This window comes from Scyliorhinus canicula, chromosome 7, assembly GCF_902713615.1.
Source record: "Scyliorhinus canicula chromosome 7, sScyCan1.1, whole genome shotgun sequence".
Taxonomy (NCBI): Eukaryota; Metazoa; Chordata; class Chondrichthyes; order Carcharhiniformes; family Scyliorhinidae; genus Scyliorhinus; species Scyliorhinus canicula.
In genome coordinates, this window is record NC_052152.1 from 95057861 (window position 1) to 95083036 (window position 25176).

Consider the following 25176-nt stretch of genomic DNA (forward strand, 5'->3'; position numbering starts at 1 on the left):
CACATACCTCTAAGTTTTTAAACCTATCATTCTTGGAACCTTCACCCCTTCCTGCTGGGGCTCTTGTATGAGTCCTTAGTGCAGTATAATGTTCATATGATCTATCCCTACCTGTTGTTTTCTGTTGACACTAGACTAATCACTAACCTGCACTCCCACCTTTAACTGTAACTTTCTAATTTCCCAAGCACCTGAACCTTCACCCCCAATCTTAAGTTTAAAGCCCTCACTACTTCCCTAGTTATAGGGTCTGTAAGAACACTGGTCCCAGCATGGTTCAGATGTAGGCTGTCCCAATGGTACAGCCTCAACATTCCCCTGTACTGATGTCAATGACCCACGAACCAATACCTACTTCTCGCACATCAGTCTGAGCCACGTATTCATCTCTCTAACTTTACGCACCCTTTGCCAATATGCACGTGTCTCAGGTAATGATCCAGAGATTATAACCGTGGAGATTCTGTTTTTTGATTTAGTGCCTAACTCCACAAATTGCCTACACAGAACTTCTTCCCTTACTCTACCTACCTGTCGTTGGTGCCCACATGGAACCCCTCCCCAGCCACTATTTCCTCTCCAGTCCAAAATAGATGTCTCGCCTCGAACCCTGGCAACAGGCAGGCAACACCGTAGCCCTCGAGACTCTCAATCTTGGCTACAGCGAACAGTATCTATTTCCCTGACTATACTAGCTCCGATTGATTTGGATTTTTGGATTTGATTTATTGTCACGTCTACTGAGGTACAGTGAAAAGTATTGTTCTGTGTACAGTCCAGACAGATCGTTCCATACATGAAAAAGACATTGGACATGTATAAATGTAAATACATAGACACAGGCATTGGGTGAAGTCTACGGAGTGTGTACTAAGTAGAGAAGATGTGTGAAGAGATCAGTTCAGTCCATAAGAGGATCATTTGGGAGTTTGGTAACAGCAGAGAAGAAGCTGTTCCTGAACATTGGTTCGTGTTCTAGATTTTTGTATCTCCTACCCAATTGAAAAGGTTGAAAGAGCGAATAAACCGGGAGGAAGGGGTCTTTGATTTTGCTACTTGCTTTCCCAAGGCAGCAGGAGGTGTACACTGAGTCAATGGATGGGAGGCGTTTTTGCGTGATGGACTGGGCTGTGTTCATGACTCTATATGTATGATCTTGGGCTGAGCAGTTACCTACCAGGCTGTGATGCAGCCAGATAGGATGCTTTCTATGATACATTGGTAAGAGTCAATTGGCATGCCAAATTTCCTTCATTTCCTGAGGAAGTATCGGTGCTGTTGTGCTTTCTTGATTGTAGCGACGATGTGAGTGGACCAGGACAGATGTGCACACCTAGGAATTTGAAGCTGTCAACCATCTCCACCTCTGCACCATTAATGCAAACACGGGTGTGTATGATACTTCGCTTCCTGAAGTCAATGACCAGCTCCTTGGTTTTGCTGACATTGCAGCAGAGATTGTTGTAGTTACATCACGCCACTAGGTTCTCTATCTCCCTCCCGTACTTTGACTCATCGTTGTTTGAGATCCGACCAACTATGGTCGTGTCATCAGCAAACTTCCTGAACATGATTAGAAATATAACATGATTGGGTCTGGGTGGGATGGCCTTTCGAAAGGTTGGTACAGACTTGGAGCCGAATGGCCTCTTCTGCATTGTAGAAATTCTACGATCTATGTTCTAACGTGTAGTACATAAGAACTATAAGTGGGGCAGCACAGTAGCATAGTGGTTAGCATCAATGCTTCACAGCTCCAGGGTCCCAGGTTCGGTTCCCGGCTGGGTCACTGTCTGTGCGGAGTCTGCACGTCCTCCCCGTGTGTGCGTGGGTTTCCTCCGGGTGCTCCGGTTTCCTCCCACAGTCCAAAGATGTGCGGGTTAGGTGGATTGGCCATGCTAAATTGCCCGTAGTGTTCTAAAAAGTAAGGTTAAGGGGGAGTTGTTGGGTTACGGGTATAGGGTGGATACGTGAGTTTGAGTAGGGTGATCATTGCTCGGCACAACATTGAGGGCCGAAGGGCCTGTTCTGTGCTGTACTGTTCTAAATCTAAATCTAAACTAGGAGCAGGAGTAGGCCGTCTGGCCCCTTGAGCCTGCTCCACCATTCAGTGAGATCATGGCTGATCTGTGGACTCCGCTCCACTTTCCAGCCCGAACGCCATAACCCTTAATCCCTTTTATTCTTCAAAAAACTATCTATCTTTATCTTTAAAAACATTTAATGAAGGAGCCTCAACTGCTTCACTGGGCAAGGAATTCCATAGATTCACAATCCTTTGGGTGAAGAAGTTCCTCCTAAACCTGCTTCCCCTTGTTTTGAGGCTATGCTCCCTAGTTCTGCTTTCACCCACCAGTGCAAACAACCTGCCCGCATCTATCCTATCTATTCCCTTCATAATTTTATGTTTCTATATGATCCCCCGCATCCTTCTAAATTCCAACGAGTACAGTCCCAGTCTACTCAACCTCTTCTCGTAATCTAAACCCTTCAGGTCTGGGATTAACCTAGTGCAGGGGTGGGCAAACTGCGGGCCGCATGCGGCCCGCCAAAGGTCTTTATGCGGGGCTATTGGGTTACTTACTGGTATAGGGTGGATACGTTGACTTGAGTAGGGTGATCATTGCTCGGCACAACATCGAGGGCCGAAGGGCCCGTTCTGTGCTGTACTGTTCTATGTTCTACATGAGGCGCCCAGAATCAGAACCGGGTGAAGTAATTATTTTACTTAATATACTATGCGGCCCTTTTAAAATTGTGAATTTCTGAATGTGGCCCTTGCACGGAAAAGTTTGCCCACCCCTGACCTAGTGAATTTCCTCTGCACACCCTCCAGCGCCAGTACGTCCTTTCTCGGGTAAGGAAACCAAAACTGAACACACTATTCCAGGTGTGGCCTCACGAACATCTTATAAAATTGCAGCATAACCTCCCTAGTCTTAAACTCCACCCCTCTAGCAATGAAGGACAAAACTCCATTTGCTGCCTTAATCACCTGTTGCACCTGTAAACCAACTTTTTGCAACTCATGCACAAGTACACCCAGGTCTCTCTGCACAGCAGCATGTTTTAGTAGTTGGAATAGGAGTCCGGTTTTGCCACACAGTCGTGTGTTTGTTTAGTGAGTATAGTAGGGGGCTAAGGACACAGCCTTGCGGGACCCTGATATTAAGAACTATTGTGGATGAGGTGTTGGTTATCCTTGCTGATTCAAGTCTATCGGTCAGGAAGTCGAGTTGCAGAGGTAGGAGCAAGTTTGAGGTTTTGGATGGGAAGGTTAGTGCATCTCATGACTTTTCCCACCTCCGCATCATGGTGCTTTGATGATTTGCAGGGGGGATATGTGAGAGAGCACTAGGAGCCATTCAGTTGTGGACTTGAGTATACTTAAAACCGTCCTCGTGGTCGTGTTCAGCTTCATGCTCACTATCTTGAGGTAGTTGCAGGAGCATCAGGCAGAGCAATATTCTGCCGCAGACTAGACGTGGGCCACAGTTGCAGTGCAAAGCTCTCTGGCTGTGCTTCTCATGACATTTCAATTGCTTTCTGGACCAGGTTAATCCTGGTTTCTACCTTTTGATGACTGCTGTTCATGCAATGAGGTCAATCAGTGAAGGTTTTGTTGAAGATGACAACCAGGCATTTTGGGTGGAGGGCACAAGTTGCCTTCCGTAGAAGAAAACCTTGAAACCCTTCCCAGCTGTTATTATTCTGATGGAGCACCAGCCCATCTGTTTTTCTTGCATTGGGCAGAGGCACCTGGCTCAGAAGTAGCATTCCAGGTGCCTTGTACGTTTCGTACTTGCTCCAGTATTAATGCCTGTGTCTGTAGTGTCAAGCCATTGGCGTAGATGAATGTAATTGTATGGTCATCTGTTTTGTGTGAAATAGCTGAAAATTGCTAGTTGGTTGACAGCGTCAGCCACATTGGGCGCACAATTTCATTTCGATTATTCTCCAACATTATACCTGTAATATTCAAATCCTACATTTCTTGTTGGGAGTTCAATCTCTGAAATGGAACATTGTGTCTATCAAAATGTGATTTGGGAAGAGAAATCTGCTGGTCTTTGTAGTGTCTGTATGATGGGAATGCAGCAACAAACTAGCCAACATTAGAATGTAAAAGAAAAGATTGCATGGATGAGGGTTTGGCTTAATGTTGCATTTGAAACTCGGACCTTCAGTGCAATCCTAAGGGATTGTTGCACTATCAGAAGTGCCGCTTCGCGAATGTGCGAAGTCCTCTTGAGTGGGGCCTATGACCTATGACCTTCTAACACAGAAGAGAATGCTGCGAGGCTGACAACGGAATTCACATTTTTGAAATTATCAAGGCCAATCTTCATAAATTCTTTAATCTTTAGGTGCCTAATTAAAGCTTTAATTGTGGAGCGAGTTTAAAAATGTAAATTTTTGGAAGCTGAATGTATTAGAATATTTGAATGTCTAATTTGCTGCAGCTGAGGGCAGCACGGTGGCGCAGTGGGTTAGCACTGCTGCCTCACGACGCTGAGGTCCCAGGTTCGATCCCGGCTCTGGGCCACTGTTCGTGTGGAGTTTGCACATTCTCCCCGTGTTTACGTGGATTTCGCCCCCACAACCCAAAGATGTGCAGGGTAGGTGGATTGACCATGCTAAATTGCCCTTAATTGGAAAAAATGAATTGGGTACTCTAAATTTTAAAAATAATAATAATAATTTGCTGCAGCTTTTCCAGTTATAGACACGGGAAGGCTTTATATAATGGTGGTGTGACTCACCCATTTTCTGTTTTGTACTCCAACATGTGACGTTATGTAGGTGGTTGGCAAAGATTTTTAGTAGCTTGGTTAAACATTACTCCAGAAACATTGACTTTATTAAAGTGCTCTAGGTTCTGAGCTTGAGTTACAGTATCAGGCAGCACGGTAGCACAAGTGGATAGCACTGTGGCTTCACAGCACTAGGGTCCCAGGTTCATAGAACATACAGTGCAGAAGGAGGCCATTGGCCCATCGAGTCTGCACCAACCCACTTAAGCTCTCACTTCCACCCTATCCCCGTAACCCAATAACCCCCCCTAACCTTTTGGACACTGAGGGCAATGTAGCATGGCCACTTCACCTAACCTGCACGCCTTTGGACTGTGGGAGGAAACCGGAGCACCCGGAGGAAACCCACGCAGACACGGTGAGAACGTGCAGACTCTGCACAGACAGTGACCCAGCGGGGAATCTAGCCTGGGAACCTGGCGCTGTGACGCCACAGTGCTAGTCACTTGTGCTACAGTGCTGCCTGCTGGGTCACTAAATGATAAATTGCCCTTAGTGACCATAAAAGGTTAGATTGGGTTATTGGATTATGGGGATAGGGTGGAAGTGAGGGCTTAAGTGGGTCGGTGCAGACTCGATGGGCCAAATGGCCTCCTTCTGCACTGAATGTTCTATGTTCTAAACAATCATTAACTAAACTGGTTGTTAAATCTATTTTTGCCAACTAAAAATGTTGATACAAACCATCAAAGGTAAAGCACTTTTATAGGGAGTGAGACACACATTTTAATTCCTGTCCCAACAAAATTTAAAATACAAAGATTTCCTAACGTAGGGTGAATGTTTTAACCTTAAAAACAAGTATCTTCCAGCATCTGAAAAGATGGTTTAGACTTTCAGATGGAGTCCTTTCGCAAGAACTAGACTCTGAACTATCCATCTTTTTGCTGTCTGTGTACTACCAGCTCTTCCAAGGTTTATTTCATATTTTTACAGGGTTTTCTTTTTCTCTGGTCATGCTCTCTCAACCTGCCTTGACTAGATTTGCAGTATTTGTTAACCTTGCATCTGGTCACTGATGTGTTCGGTAAACTGGGTCTGCGAGGACTGCGTTTACTGCAGCAGTGAGAGCAACAGGCTTCCAACACTTGAAGAAATGCAACTCTATTTTATTGAACTCTTAACTATCATACATACTTAAACTGTGGGTTGACATTATGCTGATTTGACTGGAGACCTGAGGCTAACCTGCCCAGACTATCCTGCTACCACATGGTGTATGTTCTAGTTGTTGCTCACGGGCTCTGACTGTCTCCGAGGCTGGATCCCAAGAGATTGGGAAAACTAGTGCCCTCTGGCTTTATAGTGGTCGTGTCCTGTCTGGTGATTGGCTGCTGTGTTCTGTGTTCACTGGCCATCCTGTGTGTCAACCACTGCCTGTCTGTGCACCGTCATATACCTGTATGTATATTATGATAGTCACGTTCCAGTAGTTTGAGATGTTGCCTGCCTCAAGCTTTCCTAAGACTGTGGTTGATTAGTTGAATGGTTGCTGGCTTTCCTGAATAAAATTCACTTTCTTTTCCAATATTTCTACTACTTTAATGTTAACTGTACCAAAGATTGCTAACCACTTAAGGAATTTGACTTTTGGACCTTTAGCATTGACTGATATATAACATTGTTTCTATTTGAATATTTTACCTGGAAATTGAACCATAAATATTCTCTAGCATTTAAACGCCACTGCTTGTACGATTATCAGAAATGGCATGAAGGAGAATTTATTTTGTGTTACTTTGTTAACAATGAAAGATTTGAATGGCTAGTGTATATTTACAAAAAGAATTTCTGCAGAATGTTGATAAACTATAGTAACAGTTGTGTGGGTGATGCAATTTTAAAGAGCTTTGCAATGTGAACAAAATCTTACCATATTAAGGGTGGTTCACATAAGCAGGTCCGGAAGTCTGTTTCTATGCATCTAAATCAAGCTCAGTGAATGATTATAGGCAGGTTGGAGCGGGGTGGAAGAATGAGCCTGAATTGTTACAAACTATATTGGTCAATTTGTAGAAAAATAAAACTTTAAATTACTAATTTATTGAACTTTAAATTACGAACTTATTGAACTGATTAGTTGTTCTTCAAATATGCAAATGTTATGTTCAATAAATTATATTCCATTGAAGAGCGTGAAATTGAGATTGGGATACTCTATTACAAGGAAATAGATTTAATTAGTTATTTATTAACAGTACCAATGATTTTACATTGAGAAAGCATACTGTTTAAATGGTTTATATAATACTACAAGATGCTGGAATGTCTTCATAGTAAAGTTGAAAAATACCTGTAGGACTAAATTGGTATCTGTCAAGGTCACCTAAAATCTCTTTGGCAACTGAGATCTTGATTGTTGGACCAGTGGACTTCACCACCGTATTCAGAGCAAAAAGTAATGAGTGAGATTTTATGGGCAGCATGGTAGTACAGTGGTTAGCACTGTTGCTTCATAGTGCCGGGGACCTGGATTTGATTACCAGCTTGGGACATTGTGTGGAGTCTGCACATTCTCCCCTTGACTGCGTGGATTTCCTCCCACAAGGCCCGAAAGACATGCTTGTTTGGTGAACTGGACATTCTGAATTCTCCCTCCACTGTGTGCCCGAATAGGTGTCGGAGTGTGGCGACTAGGGAATTTTCACAGTAATGGCATTGCCGTGTTAATGTAAGTCTACTTGTGACGCTAATAAAGATTGTTAATGTTGTTTAAATATTTTTTGTCTAAGACTTTATTTTAATGTAACTGCCATTTTTAGGATCCTTTTAAATACAGCTACCCGCCATTGCCAGATGATGATTTTCAAACACCCATATGTGAAAATGGCCCAATTCCAGGTGAAGATGAATTGGATGGAAAGGAAAAAGGAGATGGAGATAGCAAGGAAATTGTTGACACTAACCACAATGATGAACCTTTGCAAAAAACAAAAAAGGTAGAACTTTTAATATTGACTACAATTGTAACCTAGTTAAATCAGATAATTTGAAACATGTAATAATCATTGGGTTTGCTATTGCGGTAATTTCTTTGTTCACTTTTTCAAAAAGTATTTGCGTTTGCCTGTTAATTGCTACATTCCATATCCATACATTAGCTCAAATATATATTGATAGCATAGCTGCTTATAACTGGATTGGTAGGATGCCTACCAGTAAACACATACATGTACAAAAAGAAAGGTGGATAAAGGCCATCAGCTCACCAAAGCTCATCCAGCCATTAGTGGGGCCCGGTAGCACAGTGGTTAGCACAGTTGCTTAACAGCTCCAATGTCCCAGGTTTGATTCACAGCTTGGGTCACGGTCTGTGCGGAGTTTGCACTTTCTCCCCATGTCTGCGTTGGTTTCCTCCGGGTGCTCCAGTTTCCTCCAACAGTCCAAAGATGTGTGGGTTAGGTGGATTGGCTGTGCTAAATTGCCCTTCGTATCCAAAAAGGTTGGGTGGGGTTACTGGGTTACATGGATAGGATAGAGGTGTAGGCTTAGGTAGGGTGCTCTTTCCAAGGGCACGTCCAGACTCGATGGGCCAAATGGCCTCCTTCTGCACTGTAAATTCTATGATTCTTGCTAACTGCTGGGAAAACAACAAAGACAGCATGGAAGTCTCTACTGAGGCAGTATAAGGCTATGGTCAAACCCCATTTGGAGTATTGTCGGCAGTTTGGAGCTCGCATCTAAGGAAGGATGTGCTGGCCTTGGAAAGGGTCCAGAGGATGTTCACAAGAATAATCCCCTGGAACAAACTGCTCGTCATATGCACAGCAGTTGAGGACTCTGGGTCTGTACTTTTGTTATTGAAAATTGCAGGATATTGAGAGACCTTGATAGAGTTGACATGGAGAGGATGTCTCCACTAGAAAGGAAAAAACAGAACCCGAGGGCACAGCCTCAAACTGAAGGGACAATCCTTTGAATCTGAGATGAGGAGGAATTTCTTCAGCCAGAGGGTGGTGAATCTGTGCAACTCTTCGCCACAGAAGGTTGTGGAGGCCAAATCACAGTGTCTTTAAGACAGAGGTAGGTGGGTATTGATTAATAAGGGGCTCAGGGGTTATAGGGATAAGGCAGGAGAATGGGGATGAGAAATATATCAGCCATGATTGAATAGTGAAGCAGACTCGATGGGCTAAATTGCCTAATTCTGCTCCTGTGTCTTGTGGTCTTCTGGAGTCTCATTTGATTCGGGGCCATACTCTGGAGGTAATAGGATTGAATGACAAAAACAAATAACGTGTTAAAACAAGAATTTTGTTGAATAATGACCATGGTGATGTAACAATTGGCAGGAGAAAGCACTTTATATATTAAAATAAAGGAAGAAAGATGACTTTACTTACATACCATATATAATATATTACAAATGTTAACCCCAAATTGGTCTGTCCCCCAGAGCTCCCCAAAATGGATAACCACAAATTTTGTGCTCCACGAGTAATTTGGTAAAATGCCCTTGTAGCATACATCGCCAAGTCTACAATAATCGTACACAAGTGGGCACTTCGGTCAGTCACTCTGTTCCTGGCCCTTTATCCCGTAGTCTTGAGCAGTTGACTATTCCACTCCGGCTGTAGTTGTGAATCCTTGAAGCAGTGTCCTTTTAAGCCAAATCTCTGGTTTTCAAGGTAAACATGAGTCCTTGTCAAATTCTTCTCTGACATTACAAGACTTTGCAGACTTCGCAATATTCAAGCTGTTTATGCATTTTTAATAGTGTCTCCCAACTGCTATCAACCACTTTATATGTTCATCTATCAGGCTCCATCATCTGATTCCACACCATTGCTGACAACGTGTAAGGCTATTCAGTTTTTGCTTGTAGTTCAATGGTCATCGAAAGGAGTAAGGGAAAATGGAGTTCTGAAGCATAAAATACAACTTTAATTTAGCATTCTAGTTTGAAAGGGGAAAGCCAAGATGTAAACACCAGTTGTGGATGGTGTTATAGGCCAGGGCTTAGAAACTCCAAAGTGTATTATGCAGTTCACCTGACCTGTAACCTTTATTTGGCTAGGGTGAGCTTCAGAAAGTGAGATTCATCCGACTTCCTAGGTGCTTAATTAAAACAAGGTTTATTCTAAGAATGTAGTTAACATATATATAAAAAACACAGCAAGAATCTTTTATCAATTACAAACAAAAGACAACACCTATGTATATGACACTTAATGAATCCCCTCTTAGCTGTTCTAATTCAATAACAACATCCAATTAAACCAAACGCCCTTTCAAAGGTGTGGCCCAGCACACTATCCTCACTTGAATGGGTGTGGTCCTTTCCCTGAAATTCTGATCAGTTCCAACCAGCAGATTCAAACTCCGTCCGGAAAGCAAGTTACCAAGGCAGTTTGCCGCACCCAATGTACCTTTTTCACTGGAACTACTTTTAAAATGAAAACAGGGAAACACTTTGCTTTCCCTCTGCAGTCCAAAGCAACCAACGGAAACTGAAACCAAAAATAAAACCCTCTCGTCTGACAGCCACAGCCCAGCTCCACCCTCAAATGACATCACTGAAGCCATGCTACACGTCACATGATAGACCAAACCTTTCTTCAAGAGACATTCACATGACAATGGCCAGTATGGAAAAACAAATTCTTGCAAAACAGTGAATAGCAGCACTAATGATTACTATTGATTAATTATTTGCAAAACACAACCATACAGGGTCTACAAAGTAACTTTAAATATACAATAAAGGCTTGCAGTTGAGAGAAAAGCAGAAATACAATCCTAAGATACATAATTGCACAAATTAGTGGCTTCAGGCCTTCACTCTGACCATTTTTAGCCAAACATCTGGAAAATTCCTCAAGAATCAGGCATGCTGCAGGAGGCAGAGTAAGTAAAAATTGAGAGTGGATAAAAGAAGGCAGATGGGAGTTCAGTGTGAAGTCATCAACTTCAGATACAAGAAAGACCAATGAAACTATTTTCTTAATGAAGAAAGACGCCATGTCTGGAGGAACAAAAGGATTTAGATCACCATATGCACATCATCAAAAGTTTGTGCAGGTGCAAAAAGCAATGTAAAGGAAAATGATCTTTCTGTCGAGGCAGCTAGTATACAAGGGAGGATGTTATGCTTCACAGATGCTTAGAATAAATCTGAAGTACTTCATTCAGTTTTGGGCACCATATCTTGGAAAGATGTACTGACCATGGAGTAGTTACAGTGCCGGTTCCTAGAGAAAACACCGGAATTTGAAGGATTAAGTATGAGGTATTTCTGTGACTTTCTAAGTTTAAGCGGTTCTCAAATCAATTACTTTTATGTCAATGGTAAAGGGATTCAATGGAGAGAGTATAAAGCAACTGTCCCTTTGGGGCCAACAAAGTGATAATCTTAAGGGTGAAGTTGAGAGGCTGTTTTTTTTGTAGAAATAGTAGTGGAATGTTGAAACTTTCTCCTGCAAAAAGATGTGGACCTGATTCATTTGAAACTTTCAAGACGGGTAGATGAAGTACAGAAGTGAAGGCTATGGATCAAGGTCTGGTGAACAGAATTGAGGTACTAATCAGCTATGATAGAATGACAGAACAGACTTGAGGGGCTGAGTGACCTACTCCAGTTCCTATATTTTTATATACTCTCGCAGATACAAAAAATGAATAATGTTCTAATTATGTGTGTATATGTATGCCCTTCTTTAAACAGCAAAACATAGTTTGTAATATACGTCAGGTGTTTCTATTGATGGCACTTCCCCACAGGAAGGAGTTTGAGTACAAGTTCTCAAAGCAATGATTTTTTTTCTGTCAATGGTAAAGAGATTCAATAGAGATTTACTTTGGCTCATTAACAAAGATGGTTCTTCTCAAGCCTTCCCAATTGTACATTTGGAAAGGGTTATTGGGGCATGACCACCCCCTATTTATTGCATAATTGTTACATTTTATAACCTTGTCATTACAAAACCAATCTCCCTACTTGCTGTCATGGGAAATCTGATGTGTGTTTTTTTTAATGAACATTTGCTGCATACCCTAGACTCCTCCACTCAGGAAAAAGGCAATTTTAATTTTAATTTTGCTGTGCAGACATAGTTATGAACTATAGCGTTCAGCATCTGTTATGAGGTGAGCAATATGTCACAGTAGTAATGTGCTGTAAGAGTCTGTATATGGGTTCTCTTGAGGTAGTCTTAAATAGTGTTCACTTCGTAATGTAACCTCTGTTCTACAATTGTATATTAATATATTTGCAAATGTAAGTAATAAGTCAATAAACTATTAATTTTAGGAGACCTTGCTAACTGGCAATTGTATCTGCTTCTGCTGAATTGAATTTTGCATTTATAACAATCCTTTATCCTTACTTGCATTTCACCATTATATATTCCATTAGTAACTTTATTACTTAAAGTTGCAGCAGCTGTTTTGTAATAAATGAACCTTTATCTTATCTAAGATTAAAACTTTCTGCTGATTATTTTTCAGTTGAATTACTCAAATTTAACTGGGAGCTACATACACATGATCTCACACACATTCTGAGCTTATGGACCACTTTGAAGAACAGTCTTTTAAATTGTGACAAAATGTTGAATTGGCTGTTCACTCTGATACGTTTTCTCATGCTGTGTTCTCCTATGTCAATTACTATTTTTGTGCTTTGCTTAAATTTACATTTACAAAATTTGTTTTAGTTTGAGAGTTCAATTGGATGTGACGAATATAGTGAAATATGCAATCTTTGTCTTCAGTAAGATGTGAGTTTCTTTTTTTTCCTTGCATATAGGTTTCTTTCGATGACACTGAACGGTCAGATTCAAAGACTAAATCAGCAAAGAAACCGCAAACTGTATTCAAAGGATCATTGCTGAGCATAAGGTATTTCAGTTGCATTTATGATGTGGCGATGCCGGCGTTGGACTGGGGTGAGCACAGTAAGAAATCTTACAACACCAGGTTAAAGTCCAACATGTTTATTTCAAGCACTAGCTTTCGGAGCACTGCTCCTTCCTCACCTGAGGAAAGAGCAGTGCTCCGAAAGCTGGTGTTTGAAACGAACATGTTGGACTTTAACCTGGTGTTGTAAGACTTCTTATAGTTGCATTTATATGATGCATTCAAACTGATCTTTAGTGCATTGTTTAAAATTTTATGTATGCGCAGGTGAGGCAAAGTAATGAATGTTGGGTAAGAATTCTGATTAAAGAGGTTGTTAGTAGGTGAGTGATTGGGTTGATTGAGCAGTGACTGAGTCTGGTGGTACAATTGGTGGGATATGGCATTTTAAGATTCTGAACCTTGACATTGTATAAGGTCATTAAACATTTTACTGAACTACATCCAAATCCTTGGTTCTTGATTCCTAACAATGAGAACTATAACTAAATACTTCCACTGCCTTCTGAGAGTTTGTCTGAAGGGCCTCCAGGACCCCGTGTGAATAGATGACATCCCTGCTGCTCTCCACCACCTGCACTAAGGCACCCCTCTTCCCATCTCTCTCTTGGCCCTACCCCCATCCCGTTGTGCACTCTTGGAACCTTCTTTCTTCCATGTTCTGTCGTTTTCCGGGTCAAGTTCACTTTTGCAGTGACTTCCAGTACTTGCTTCAGCCAAAATTTCCCCTTTTTAAGAGGTGCATGCTGACTTAAGTAGTTCAGCTGGCTTAAGTTCCTGTTAGCTCCCCTCCATTTTGCTCCGCCTACTCAGCTGGCGCACAATTCGCAGCACATTTACAACTGGCTGCAAGTTAGTCATTTAACATGAATACCAGTCTGAAGTTTGCATGTTGCCCGTATTGAAAGCAATGGATGCATGATAAATGTGCATCACAGTCCCCATGCCGGTTTTCCAGAATAATCCAATTTTGCGGCCAAACCCTTTAGCATTAGAGATGTATACATTTGTTTCGGAATCTGACTCTGGAAAGTGGAACATTGACTTTAGAAGTAAATGCACTACAGTATTTATGAATAGTTTTCATAATTACATCCAGGAAAAACTTCTATATTTCTGATATCCTGAACTAAGAGAATAAAGCCTGAACAATTGGCTTCAGACCACTGATTTAAAATTAGATTTTTGCTCCGAAACCATGGTTATGTTGTGGAATACTTTTATGAGGAAGCCAGGAAGGAATCTTTTATCTTTTCATATGCAGCAAACTGAGAGTGATATGGCGAAATGAGTGCTACCCTGTTGTGGTAATAATGCTGTGTAATATTTGGGTCTTCATATCCTTATCACAGTATATAGTGCATGTATTTCAGCAAAGAATTAGAGAAAAGTGAGTTGTACAATATTGGAACTGCCTCTTTGGTTATTTTGATATACTATGTAAGTTTGGAACCTTAGTTTTCACCTTGAGATTTTGTAGATTTATATGTTCAGAGACTTCCATGCATATTATGGAGAAAACAAACGAGAACATCACTCCTATGGGGAAGAGAGTAGTTTTGTCATATAGACTCTCTTGTAAAATCATTTATTGTGTTCAGATCAAATGTCTACTTTTCAACCAGCTATGCTTATTAACTGCTTTTTTTTTCTTGTTTTAAAAAGTCCTGCTGAAGATATTCACTTTGGCTCTAAAGAAAGTGGAGAAACAAAATGTTTGATAGTTCTGACCAATGTGACAAAGAACCCTGTTGCATTTAAGGTAAGTTCTTTGGTTTAGTAATCACTCGGTTTCTGGAATTTGAATTAGTCATTTGTGTTAATCCGTAAGAAGCTCACGTATTTGATTACAAATACGAACATTTTTAATCGTGTAATTATGGAATTTAGTAGAATGGGCCTATATTCTTTGACGTTTAGAAGAATGAGTGGTGATCTCAATTAAACTTCTGAAAGTCTGAGGGGCCTTGATCGGGTTGATGAGTTACTGTTTCTTCCGGCTGTGGAGTCCAGGAGGGGGGTGCCTTGGTTATACATTGAGGTTATTTAGGACTAAGATGAAGTGTTTATTTATTCAGATCCACAGAATCCCTATAATGCAGAAGGAAGCTATTCGGCCCATTGAGTTTGCACTGACCCTCAGAAAGAATACCCTGCCCTATCCCTGTAACTCCACCTAACCTGCACATCTTTGGACTGGGAGGAAACCGAAACTCCCGGAGGAAACCCATGAAGACACTGGTAGAACGTGCAAACTCCACAGTCACACAAGGCCGGAATTGAACCTGGGTGCTTTGAGGCAACAGTGGTAACCACAATGCAACCATGCAGGTTGTATACCTTCGGAATTCGCTACCCAAGAGGTGTGGACACTAGGCTAAGATCCATTGGCTTTTTTGGACACTCAGCAAATCACGGGCCAATGATGATATTGGGAAAGTGGAGTTAGGGTAAAGAACAGCCACTCTTTGCTGTTAATTCTATGATCATAGAATGCCAGAGTAGGCTCATGGGTCATAGAATTCCTACAGTGCAGAAGGAAGCCATTCGGCCCATCGAGTCTACACGGGCGCTTGGAAAGCCCATGCCTCCACCCTATCCCCAAAATCCAGTAACCCCACCTAACCTTTGGACACAAGTGTCAATTTATCATGGCCAATCCACGTAACCCACACATTGTACTGTGGGAGGAAACTGGAGCATTTGGAGGAAACCCACGCACACACGGGGAGGAAGTGCAATCCCCAAACAGACGGTCATCCAAAGCAGAAATTGAACCCAGGTCCCTGGAGCTGTGAGGCAGCGGTGCTAATCACTATGCCACCGTGTCACCCTGTGGCTAATTCTGCTCCTGTTATGATAATTGGTTATATTTCTTGTGAAAATGAAGGTATTTAGACAATTCTGTAAAAATCCATATTTCTCCCAAAATAATTTTGCCTTTTCCATATAAACTGAGGTTTATTCCAAAATGAAAGCGTGAATATGAGCCGGTCATAAATATACCATGATTTTGACCCAGTTATATGAATCCTGGAGATAGCATTGGTCTTCCATTTACATCTTCTTTCACCACGGACTGTCCCCAAAGTGCTTTGTAACCAGTTAACTAATTTTAGAAGTAGTGTCTTTTGTAATGTCAGAAAAACAGTTTGCACACAGTAATGTCTAACTAAAGCAAATTGATAATGGCCTGGATAACGGGAATGTATTACCCAGGGCTTAGAGAAATACCTGGTTGTTCTTAATACTGCAGTGGGATTTTTTTTTGCAAGATCGATGTTTTGTCCAGGAGGCTGCTGATAGTATAAGCACACAACGAGTGTTGTGCCAAAACGTTAATCGAGATTATATGTTCACGCCTCTGGAGAGGAGAATATTAGTTTGCTATTCAGAATAGATTATCCAAAGATGTATTTATTTCCCTCCTAAGAGAGAGGCCTGGATTGCGGTTCCCAGGGTGGCGGACAATCGAAAAATTTGGGTTTGGTGTCACCGGGCGTCAATCCAATCGCAATGCTCCAACCCCCTGCTGGCAACGAGATGAGATTGAGATTCATGACCGCGCGCAAGCAAGAGGATGTAAATGAATCCCAATGGGTCTTAATGACCCATTTAGCAGACATGACACTCTATTCTCTGACCCTCCGTGAATCTCCGGTCCCCGAGGCTGAGAATCACATGGGCAGGGATTACTACGGGTCTCATCAAATGTGAGTCTGAGGTGGTGGACTTTGCAGTGGGCCAATGGATAACTCCTTAAGGGCGGTAAGTGCATTGCAATCGCATGCTTGCGTGATTGGAATGTATTTAGTGATTGCAGTGCACTTGCCTCTCTTTGATGTGGTGATGTTTGTAAACATTAGGGTTTCAGCACAGAGTCACTCATGCATCAAGGTTGCAGCTGTTTTGTGGAAGCTGTCAATCACAGCACACTACTAGAAATTAATGAATGGCTTGCAGCTTCTGGATCGGAGGGTTTTAAGCAAAGGTCACAGCTGTTCTCCCGGACTGCTCTCTAGCTTCCATACAGGGGTCTCTTTTCTGGGGTGGGGTGGGGGGACGGTGTCCAGCCACAACACTTTGCAATCGAGAGGCCCGATAGCGGGATTCCCTCAGGAAACCCTCGTATTCCTTACTGTGGATAAGTTTGAATGCAAGGGGTACTGAATTGCTTCCCAATTTGCGCACTCGGGAACGTGAATCGGTAAGAATTCTCCTTCGCCGGGAGAACCTAGCCTCCCATATGGAGAAGTTCGCCCGGAAGTTTTCTTTGCATGGTTTTGGAGCGTAAAATTTGAATTATTGCGCAAGGTATTTAAAATTTTGGGCACTTTCTTTTTGTTGTAATAAATAAATCATTCTGGAAATTAGAAACGGCCTCTGATTTTGAAAAACAATTTTTAAAAATGTCTTTAGACAGGTATTTCTCGAAGCTGATCCCTGTGACATGATTAGAAAAAAAATTATTCCCATGTCCATTGGGCAATAACTTAGTAATGGTATTCAAGTCCTCTTGTCTTTTTTTCTGAACAAGGTTAGAACAACAGCCCCAGAGAAATACAGGGTGAAACCAAGCAATGGCAGCTTCGAACCAGGCACTTCGCTGGATATTCTAGTATCACTCCATGGAGGTATGACGTCTTAGTTTTAACTGTCTGTAAATAGCGTATTAAATAATGGATTTAATGTGTTCAGTCAAGTATTTTGGACTTGCAAAATACAAACTGGAAATAATTAATGTAAGGAATTTAACCAGTAAGCTTATTTTGCAAACTACCGTAGTCATTTGGCTAAAAATTAGCCATCTTTTATAACTTCCAATAACAAATGTTTAATTCTCTTCATGCCCAAGTAATTAGTAATATACGTTGCATAATTAGTGCATGCCTTTATGTAACTCAAATGGTACTCCACTCCACAGAGAACATTTTGTTTTTGGCTGCGTGTGCTGCCATTGGCATGCATGCACAGTTGTACTGTTTTACTCTGTGACTTCATTGCGAGCGACAGAGTAAGCAGCGGCAGGAACTGTGTTGCTTATACAGCTGTTAAGGACAGTAATTAAAAATACTTTGCCTTCTGCAAGTCGATGCGGTGGAGGGTAGAAATCGAGCCAGGAAGGGGAGGCTTATAATCCACTGGTGACGACTGCAGTTCCGGACTAGATTCTCCATCTCCCCTACCTTTGGAGCTCTGGGATTTCTTCCAGTTTGAAACAGCAGCCTCCCCACAATTTCTGAATTTTCCACTCCAGAGCCTCTTCCCTTTAACTCGGCCCTGTCACTGGGAAGAAGCTCCAGAGCTGCCAACAAGATATATGAAGGTTTGTAATTTGGATTACGAATAGGATCCAACCAGCGCGGTGTCTCCCGCAAATTATGTCTTTGATTTTCTGCAAATGTGTGACGGATATTGGTGACCATCTTGAGTTGTCAGGAGACAGTGTTTATCTTTATGGCGAAGGGCATTTTACTGCGTTTCCAAGTGGTTATTGTCAGCTGTGATTATTGTATACACATTTGAACCTCTCAGCTCTTCCCTGTTGTGCTTTACAAATACATTTGAGGGAGCAGACGTTTGTTACAACTGGTCCCTGGGCGAAGTCCCCCAGTTTGGTACCCTCTGTCCCCTCTGTCGTAACTTGCTCCACAGAAGCCCCAATTTGTTATGATACTTGCCAGGCATTCCCAACTGGTTATGTTCCTGGATGAGGAGGAGTGACCTGGCTCGGATCCTTTATGCAGCCCCCTTGGTTAGCCACAGGTTAATTTTTTTAAATGATCGCTTCCCTTGTGAATATCTTTCTCCAGTCCAAATGTATTTGTTTTAAAAGGAGCCAATTTAACCAGTCTTTATTGAATTAAAGAGTGAGTGTATTACTTACTAAAATGCAAGAAGTAAATAATAAAATACACTACACACGCACACAGATTAGAAATGAGAAGTCAAGTCCAAAAGTGAAAGTTTGAAAATGATATATGAATCGGTCTTTGACTTGTCTGTGATGGGTAGATAGTGAAAAGTTGTGGCCATTAAGATTCCTGATTCTGGTAGCGCTGACCTCAGATGAGCAGTTCATTTGGAGTTTCTGGTTCTGCAGTTTAGCTGACAGGACTTGCTCTGCTTTCTTTTCAACTGTGACTTTTCTGACTTAATTTGTATCCAAACAATCAGAGACAGCAACTTTACTTACAGTGCTGGAGTATCATAGAATCATAGAACTTGCAGTGCAGAAGAAGGCCATCCGGCCCATTGAGTCTACACCAGCCCTTGGAAAGAGCACCCTATCTAAGCCCACACCTCCACCCATCCCAACAACCCCACTCAACCATTTTGGACACTTAAGGGGCAAATTTAGCATGGCCAAACCACCTAACCTGCACACCTTTGGACTGGGACAGGAAACCGGAGCACCCGGAGGAAACCCACGCAGACACGTAGAGAAAGTGCAAACTGCGCACACAGTGACCCAAGCTGTGAATCGAACCTGGGACCCTAGAGCTGTGAAGCAACTGTGCTAACCACTGCTACCGTACCCCCCCCCCCCTTACTGTACTTAGTCTATGTTCAGCTGCAACCCCCACCGCATGCACTTTCACAGTGGAATGCAAATACCAAACTAGAGTTGCAGTTGGTTTTAAGACACTGTTTCCTGCAGGATAACTGGAAAGCTGTCTGATACACCCTGATCAGGTCTGCAGCTGGCTTTTTATCCCAGTTCCCTATTTGTTCCTAGAAGGGGAAAACCACAAACAGGTCTCTGAAATGTAACTTACAGAATAGTTGTAGATTTGATTGGGTTGATAGTATTCAGCTTCCGTTACCTCCACAGGTGATCACAGGATGGCACCGTGGCCCAATGGTTAGTACTGCTGCCTAAGGCAGCATAAAGACCCAGGTTCGATTCCAGCTTTGGGTGACTTGTGGAGTTTGCACATTCTCCCCGTGTCTGCGTGGGTTTCCTCCAGGTGCTCCAGTTTCCTCCCACAATCCAAAGATGTGCAGGTGAGATTTATTGGCCATGCTAAATTGCCCCTTGATGGCCAGGGATGTTCATCTTAGGTTAGAGGGATAATGGGGTGGGTGGGGGAATATAACTGGTACGGTGCTCTTTTGGAGGGTCGATGCAGACTCAATGGGCCGAATGGCCGCCTCCTGCACTGTAGTGAGTCTACAGTTCCTATGAAACACCTCTGCCTGAGAAACGGTGTAGCATTCCATTATCTCTTTTGGGGCTTAGTATAATCCACATTCGGGGCTTGGTATAATCCACATAGGAATTCCAGTAAATGGTTACTTTCCAATCTTGCAATTTACATTCTCAGCCATCCTTGGCTTGTATGTCCATTTCTGAAAACGCATGTCTTTCTTAAAAACTCAACATGTCTGTGTGTAATTTGGGGTTATGGTCTATCGTCATGACATATTTTAGACAAAATTTGTTCTTCGTTGGCATGATTTTTTTTCCAAGAGGAAATCAAATTCAAGTGCTGCGTAAATCTTTGTTCTGAGACTGTTTTTGACAAATACTGGTAGCTGAAATGAGAGAGTACAGAAACATTGCCAAATATTTCCTGTTGGCAGTCTGAATAGGTTTGGTAAAATATATTACCTTTAAACATTTGCATTCATAAACTTTGAAGTTCATAGTAAACATAATTGCCCTGCCCCCTTACCTGCAGCTCTGGAGAAAAAGCATTGATTATATGCTAAGAGGTAGCTGCTCAGGCCATGTGTCAGTAATTTACTCGAGCAATTCTTGACATAATTCATAACAGTAAATGTTACCAAGATATTCAGCTGCAAGAGCATCAAAGTTTGTCCTCAACTATTGCTCATAGATCAGTTAAATTGGTAATGTTTGATTTTAAACTCGGTTTATTCAGCGAGTAGGAGAGCTGGAGGGACAGGTTTAATCACAGTAAATGTTACCAAGATATTCAGCTGCAAGAGCATCAAAGTATGTCCTCAACTATTGCTCATAGGTCAGTTAAATTGGTAATGTTTGATTTTAAACTCAGTTTATTCAGTAAGTAGGAGAGCTGGAGGGACAGGTTTAATCAGAGTGGCTCGAAATTAAGATGACGTAATAGAATTTTGTCTGTTAAGATTTCTTTTTCCTGCATGTATACATTTGAAAGCTACAGATTTCAACAGATTCAAGTGGCGATTAATATGATTTATGTATGTGACATTTTCAACTGCATTATATAGCAAATTAGTGTCTGGTTTAACTCCCAATGATATATAGCTATCCTAAAAACTGGTATGGTCACAGCGTAATTACAAGATGCCAAACTGCAGATGTGTCTCTGTACTTTAGTGCCCTTTCTCATGGTGTCCTATCAGATCTGCATTCAACATAGTTTTTTTTTTAAAACTTTATGTATTCTCTAATGACATTTGGTAAGTGTGTCTAATCTTAGTGCTTCTGATGATGGACCTACTTGGTCTTGGTATCTGTATATTTAATGAATTACCCCCTCCTATCTTTGGATGTAGTTTCATAATAAGTATTTTAATCTTCATTTGCATGAGGAGAAGACAGCTAAAAGTCTGGCAAATTTATCAGAAAATTAAAACTTTTGTAACATTTCCAAGTTACATGTAATATGAAGTACGCTGTCATTAATAATTAAAGTTATCTGACAAACCTGAGACACTGAATTATACAGGTACTAATTAAAACTCATGCATGTAGCAGGCTATGATGAAACGGGTCTGTGCACAGATTCAGTTGACTGGATTAAGAAAATAACATTCACATGACCCTTAATTGTTCCATTATGGTTTAGTCATGTTTGTTATGCATCACAAATATAATCAGTAACAAGTTTTCAAGGGAAAGCCACTTTACTGTATTTGTTGAACATGCTAGTTTGCTAATTCTTTTGCCATGCAGTCTCTTCAAGGGTAGCTGCCACTGTCTTTTAGAAGTCAGCGCAGCAAATGGGTATTTGTAAGGAGTTTCCACATATGAAATGTGCAAGAACAGTGGTCTAACAATTGAGCTGGTCAACTTTACTGCAGTGAGTTTACTCAATTTTCCATTTCATAGACCAATTAATTCAATTGTGAAGCAAATGTCCCCCATTTAAACAAATTAGCATAGGTTAGATAGCCCATACTGAATGCTTTATTGTCCATCAGTTAGAATTAATATAAAAACCTGTAAGGTTTTAGATGAACAAAGTTGGCTGAAGTTTCTAGTTCTAAAGAAGATTATCAGAGCAGTGGGCTGCAAGGTGCTCAGGAAGAGGTTGAGACTTTATAAAGTCTGAATTTGCTCATATGGGAAATGTTTGAGCTCTCCAGACGTGATATAAAGAGAAATAGACAAGTATTGTATCTACTCTGGATGCTTCAGAGCAAGAGTAGGTAATGGGACTTGATGGAAGAATGAATTGTTGTAATTGGATGCAGGAAGATATTCTGGAATCATACAGATTATCTGAAGAGACATTGGGTTGAAAAGTAAGGGCAAGAGGAAGTTACGATACAGACTATAAATTAAGTAATACGATTTACCCAAAGGGCTGAATGGCCTATACGTGTCCCTATGATCCTGTTATTGTGAGCAGTAGGACTTCAAAATTGAACAGTGACAGTCAAGCAAATTCTTGACCAAATGAAGAGAATTATGGCCGGCACAGTGATTAGCACTGCTGCCTTCCATCGCCAAGGACTCCGGTTCAGTTCCAGCCTTGGGTCATTGTCTGTGTGGAGTTTGTACTTTCTCCCTGTGTCTGCTTAGGTTTCTTCCGGGTGCTCCGGTTTCCTTCCACAATCCAATGATGTGCAGGTTCGATGGATTGGCCGTGCTAAATTGCCCCATAAATGTCCCAAAAGTTAGATGGGATTATGGGGATAGGGTGGGGTTAGGTAGGGTTCTCTTTCAGAGGGCTGGTTCAGACTCGATGGGCCGAATGGCTGCCTCTATCGTGATTCTATGAAAAGATCATTTTCAGAAATTCTGGTGTGGAATCGTCAGATGAATTAAAAGAAATACAGGTTTGAACGGAAGAATGAAGAGAACAAATTAATCAAGTTGTTGTGAGGGCTGAATAGCGAATTACTATGTTTTTAAAACTTCGAGCTCTACTTTTAATCTTCACTGCATGAGTAGAATTAATCCTAGTGGTGTAGTGGTAATGTTACTGGAGATCCAGAATAATTCCGGATATGGGTTTAAATCTCACCGCAGTTGATGGAATTTACATTCAATTAATTAATAAATCTAGAGTTTAAAAACCAATCTCTGCAATGGTGACCATAAAATTACAGATTATCGTATGAACACATCTGGTTCCCTAATGTCTTTTAGGAAAGGAAATCTGCCACCCTTGTCTAAACTGGCCTACATGTGACTCCAGACCCACAGTAATGTGGCTAACAGTTAACTGTCCTAAGAGATAACCTAGTAAGCTATTTGATTGTATCAAACAGCTACAGAAATGTCAAAAATTAATACAGCACCTGGCATTGACCCAGGCATCAGAAACCGCATTGACCCTGCCTCGTCAATCCTGCAGAGTCCTCCTTTTTAACATCTGGGAACTTGTGGCAAAATTGGGAGAGATGCATGTGTCCTACATACGAGTCGAGCATTAACCTGACAGAATCATTTTTTAAAAGTATTAATTTAGAGTGCCCAATTCTTTTCTTTCCAATTGAGGGGCAATTTAGCGTGGCCAATTCACGTACCTTGTGCTTCTTTTTGAATGTGAGACACATAGACACGGGGAGAATGTGCAAACTTGACACTGACAGTGACCCGGGCCTGCGATTGAACCTGGGTCTGTGGCGCCGAGGTAGCAGTGCTAACAACTGCGCCACTGTGCTACCCAAGCCTGACAGAATCATACTCCTCAAAGTACACTTATAGATAATGTCCGAGACTCTCCACCATTCCTGCATATCTGTCCAACCAACTTGACAGATTCACCAGAGATGGCAACATAGTGGTATATATTCAGGAGGGAGTGGCTCTAGGAATCCTTGGCATCGGCTCTGGACCCCATGAGGCCTCGTACCAGATAAAACATCGGCAAGAATATCACCTACTGATTGCGATCAACCATCCTCCCTCAGCTGGTGAACCTGTACTCCTCTATGCTAGACACCAACTGTCATGTGAGAGTACCTTTAAGAAATGTATGTTTAAGCAATGAACCTTTAAGAAATGGAGCAGCTCATATTACTGAAGTGATGTCAGAGGCTGGGGGGGAGCTGAGCTCACTTCTGCTTTTTAGTTTCAGTTTGAGAGAGAGCAGATGAAAAGTGTCTGGCTGGTTTGCTGTGAGCTGTTTGAAAGGAGAAAGCCGGTTTGAGGAAAAAGCTGGGAATGTTTGTGTGTTTTGCAAAAAGCTGCAAGAAGAACACACAGAACTGGTCTGTTGATGTCTGAAAATCCAAAGACTACAAGTATATTGAATGTAACCTCATGTCTGTTAAATGTGAAGTCTTTTGGAGGTTTGAAGGAACGTTTTGAGGGATTATTTAGTGTTGTATTATTTTCGGGGTTATCTTTGATGTAAGGGGTGTTAAGTGATCCAGTGTTTATTTAAAAGGTTAAGTTGAATTCATGGAATAAACATTATTTTGTGTTTAAAAACCCACGTGTCCATAATTGTAATACCACACCTGGAGAACAAGCCGTGTGCTTCAAAAGCAACAATCTATTAAAGGGAGAGGTTGGTTGAACCCCATGATACACTTTGGGGTTCCGAAAACACCGCTCCCATAACAACTGGAAAAGGCACTGGGGGTAGCAAGAACATGGAATGGACTCTGGATGGGAGACTTTAATGCCCATCATTAAGAGTGACAGTCAGTTGTGGTACTACTGACTGCTAGCCAAGACCTGAAGGATATATCTGTTGGAATGGCAGGTGGTAAGAGAACCAACATCTTAACCTCACTGATTTACCTATCGCAGATGCATCTGTCAATGACTGTATTGATAGGAATGAGCACTACACAGTCCTTGTGGAGAAAACATCATGGGCTGGATTCTCCATCCCGCGCCAGATTTCTGTTTCAGCATGCCGGCGGGATGCTCCATTACGTCAGCTGGTCAAAGGGGTTTCCCATTGTGGGACAGCCCCATGCCAGCAGGAAACCCCCGGACTGCCGACTGAGAATCCAGCCCTGTATCTTCACACTTGAGGACGTCCTCTATTGCTTTGTGTTACATTGACACTGTGCCGAATGGGATGGAATCAGAACAAATCTTACAGTTCAAAACTAGGCATCCATGAAGTTCTGTGGACTGTCAGCAGCAGCAGAATTGTACTTGAGCACAATTTGTAATCTCATGGCCTGACCTATCCATCACTCTGATCATAACCATCAAGGCAGGGACCAACACTGGTTAAATGAGGAATATAGGAGAGCATGCCAGTGGCTGCACCAGGCATATCTAAAAATGAAGTGCCAATCTGATGAAGCCACAACACAAACCTTGTGTACGTACTAAAATTTGGAACAAGCTGAAACTTGG

General features: G+C 41.8%; 1 protein-coding gene across 2 annotated transcripts in view; it reads left to right on the top strand.

The window, feature by feature from the left end:
- The window catches only part of mospd2 (motile sperm domain containing 2), a 104235-nt gene that overhangs the window by 42108 nt on the left and 36951 nt on the right, over nt 1-25176 (top strand). For both annotated transcript variants that reach the window (XM_038802503.1, XM_038802502.1), the window contains exons 9-12: nt 7577-7753; nt 12562-12653; nt 14337-14433; nt 17209-17305. In XM_038802503.1, the coding sequence (XP_038658431.1) occupies nt 7577-7753; nt 12562-12653; nt 14337-14433; nt 17209-17305 (463 nt within the window). The remainder of the gene's footprint in view (nt 1-7576; nt 7754-12561; nt 12654-14336; nt 14434-17208; nt 17306-25176) is intronic.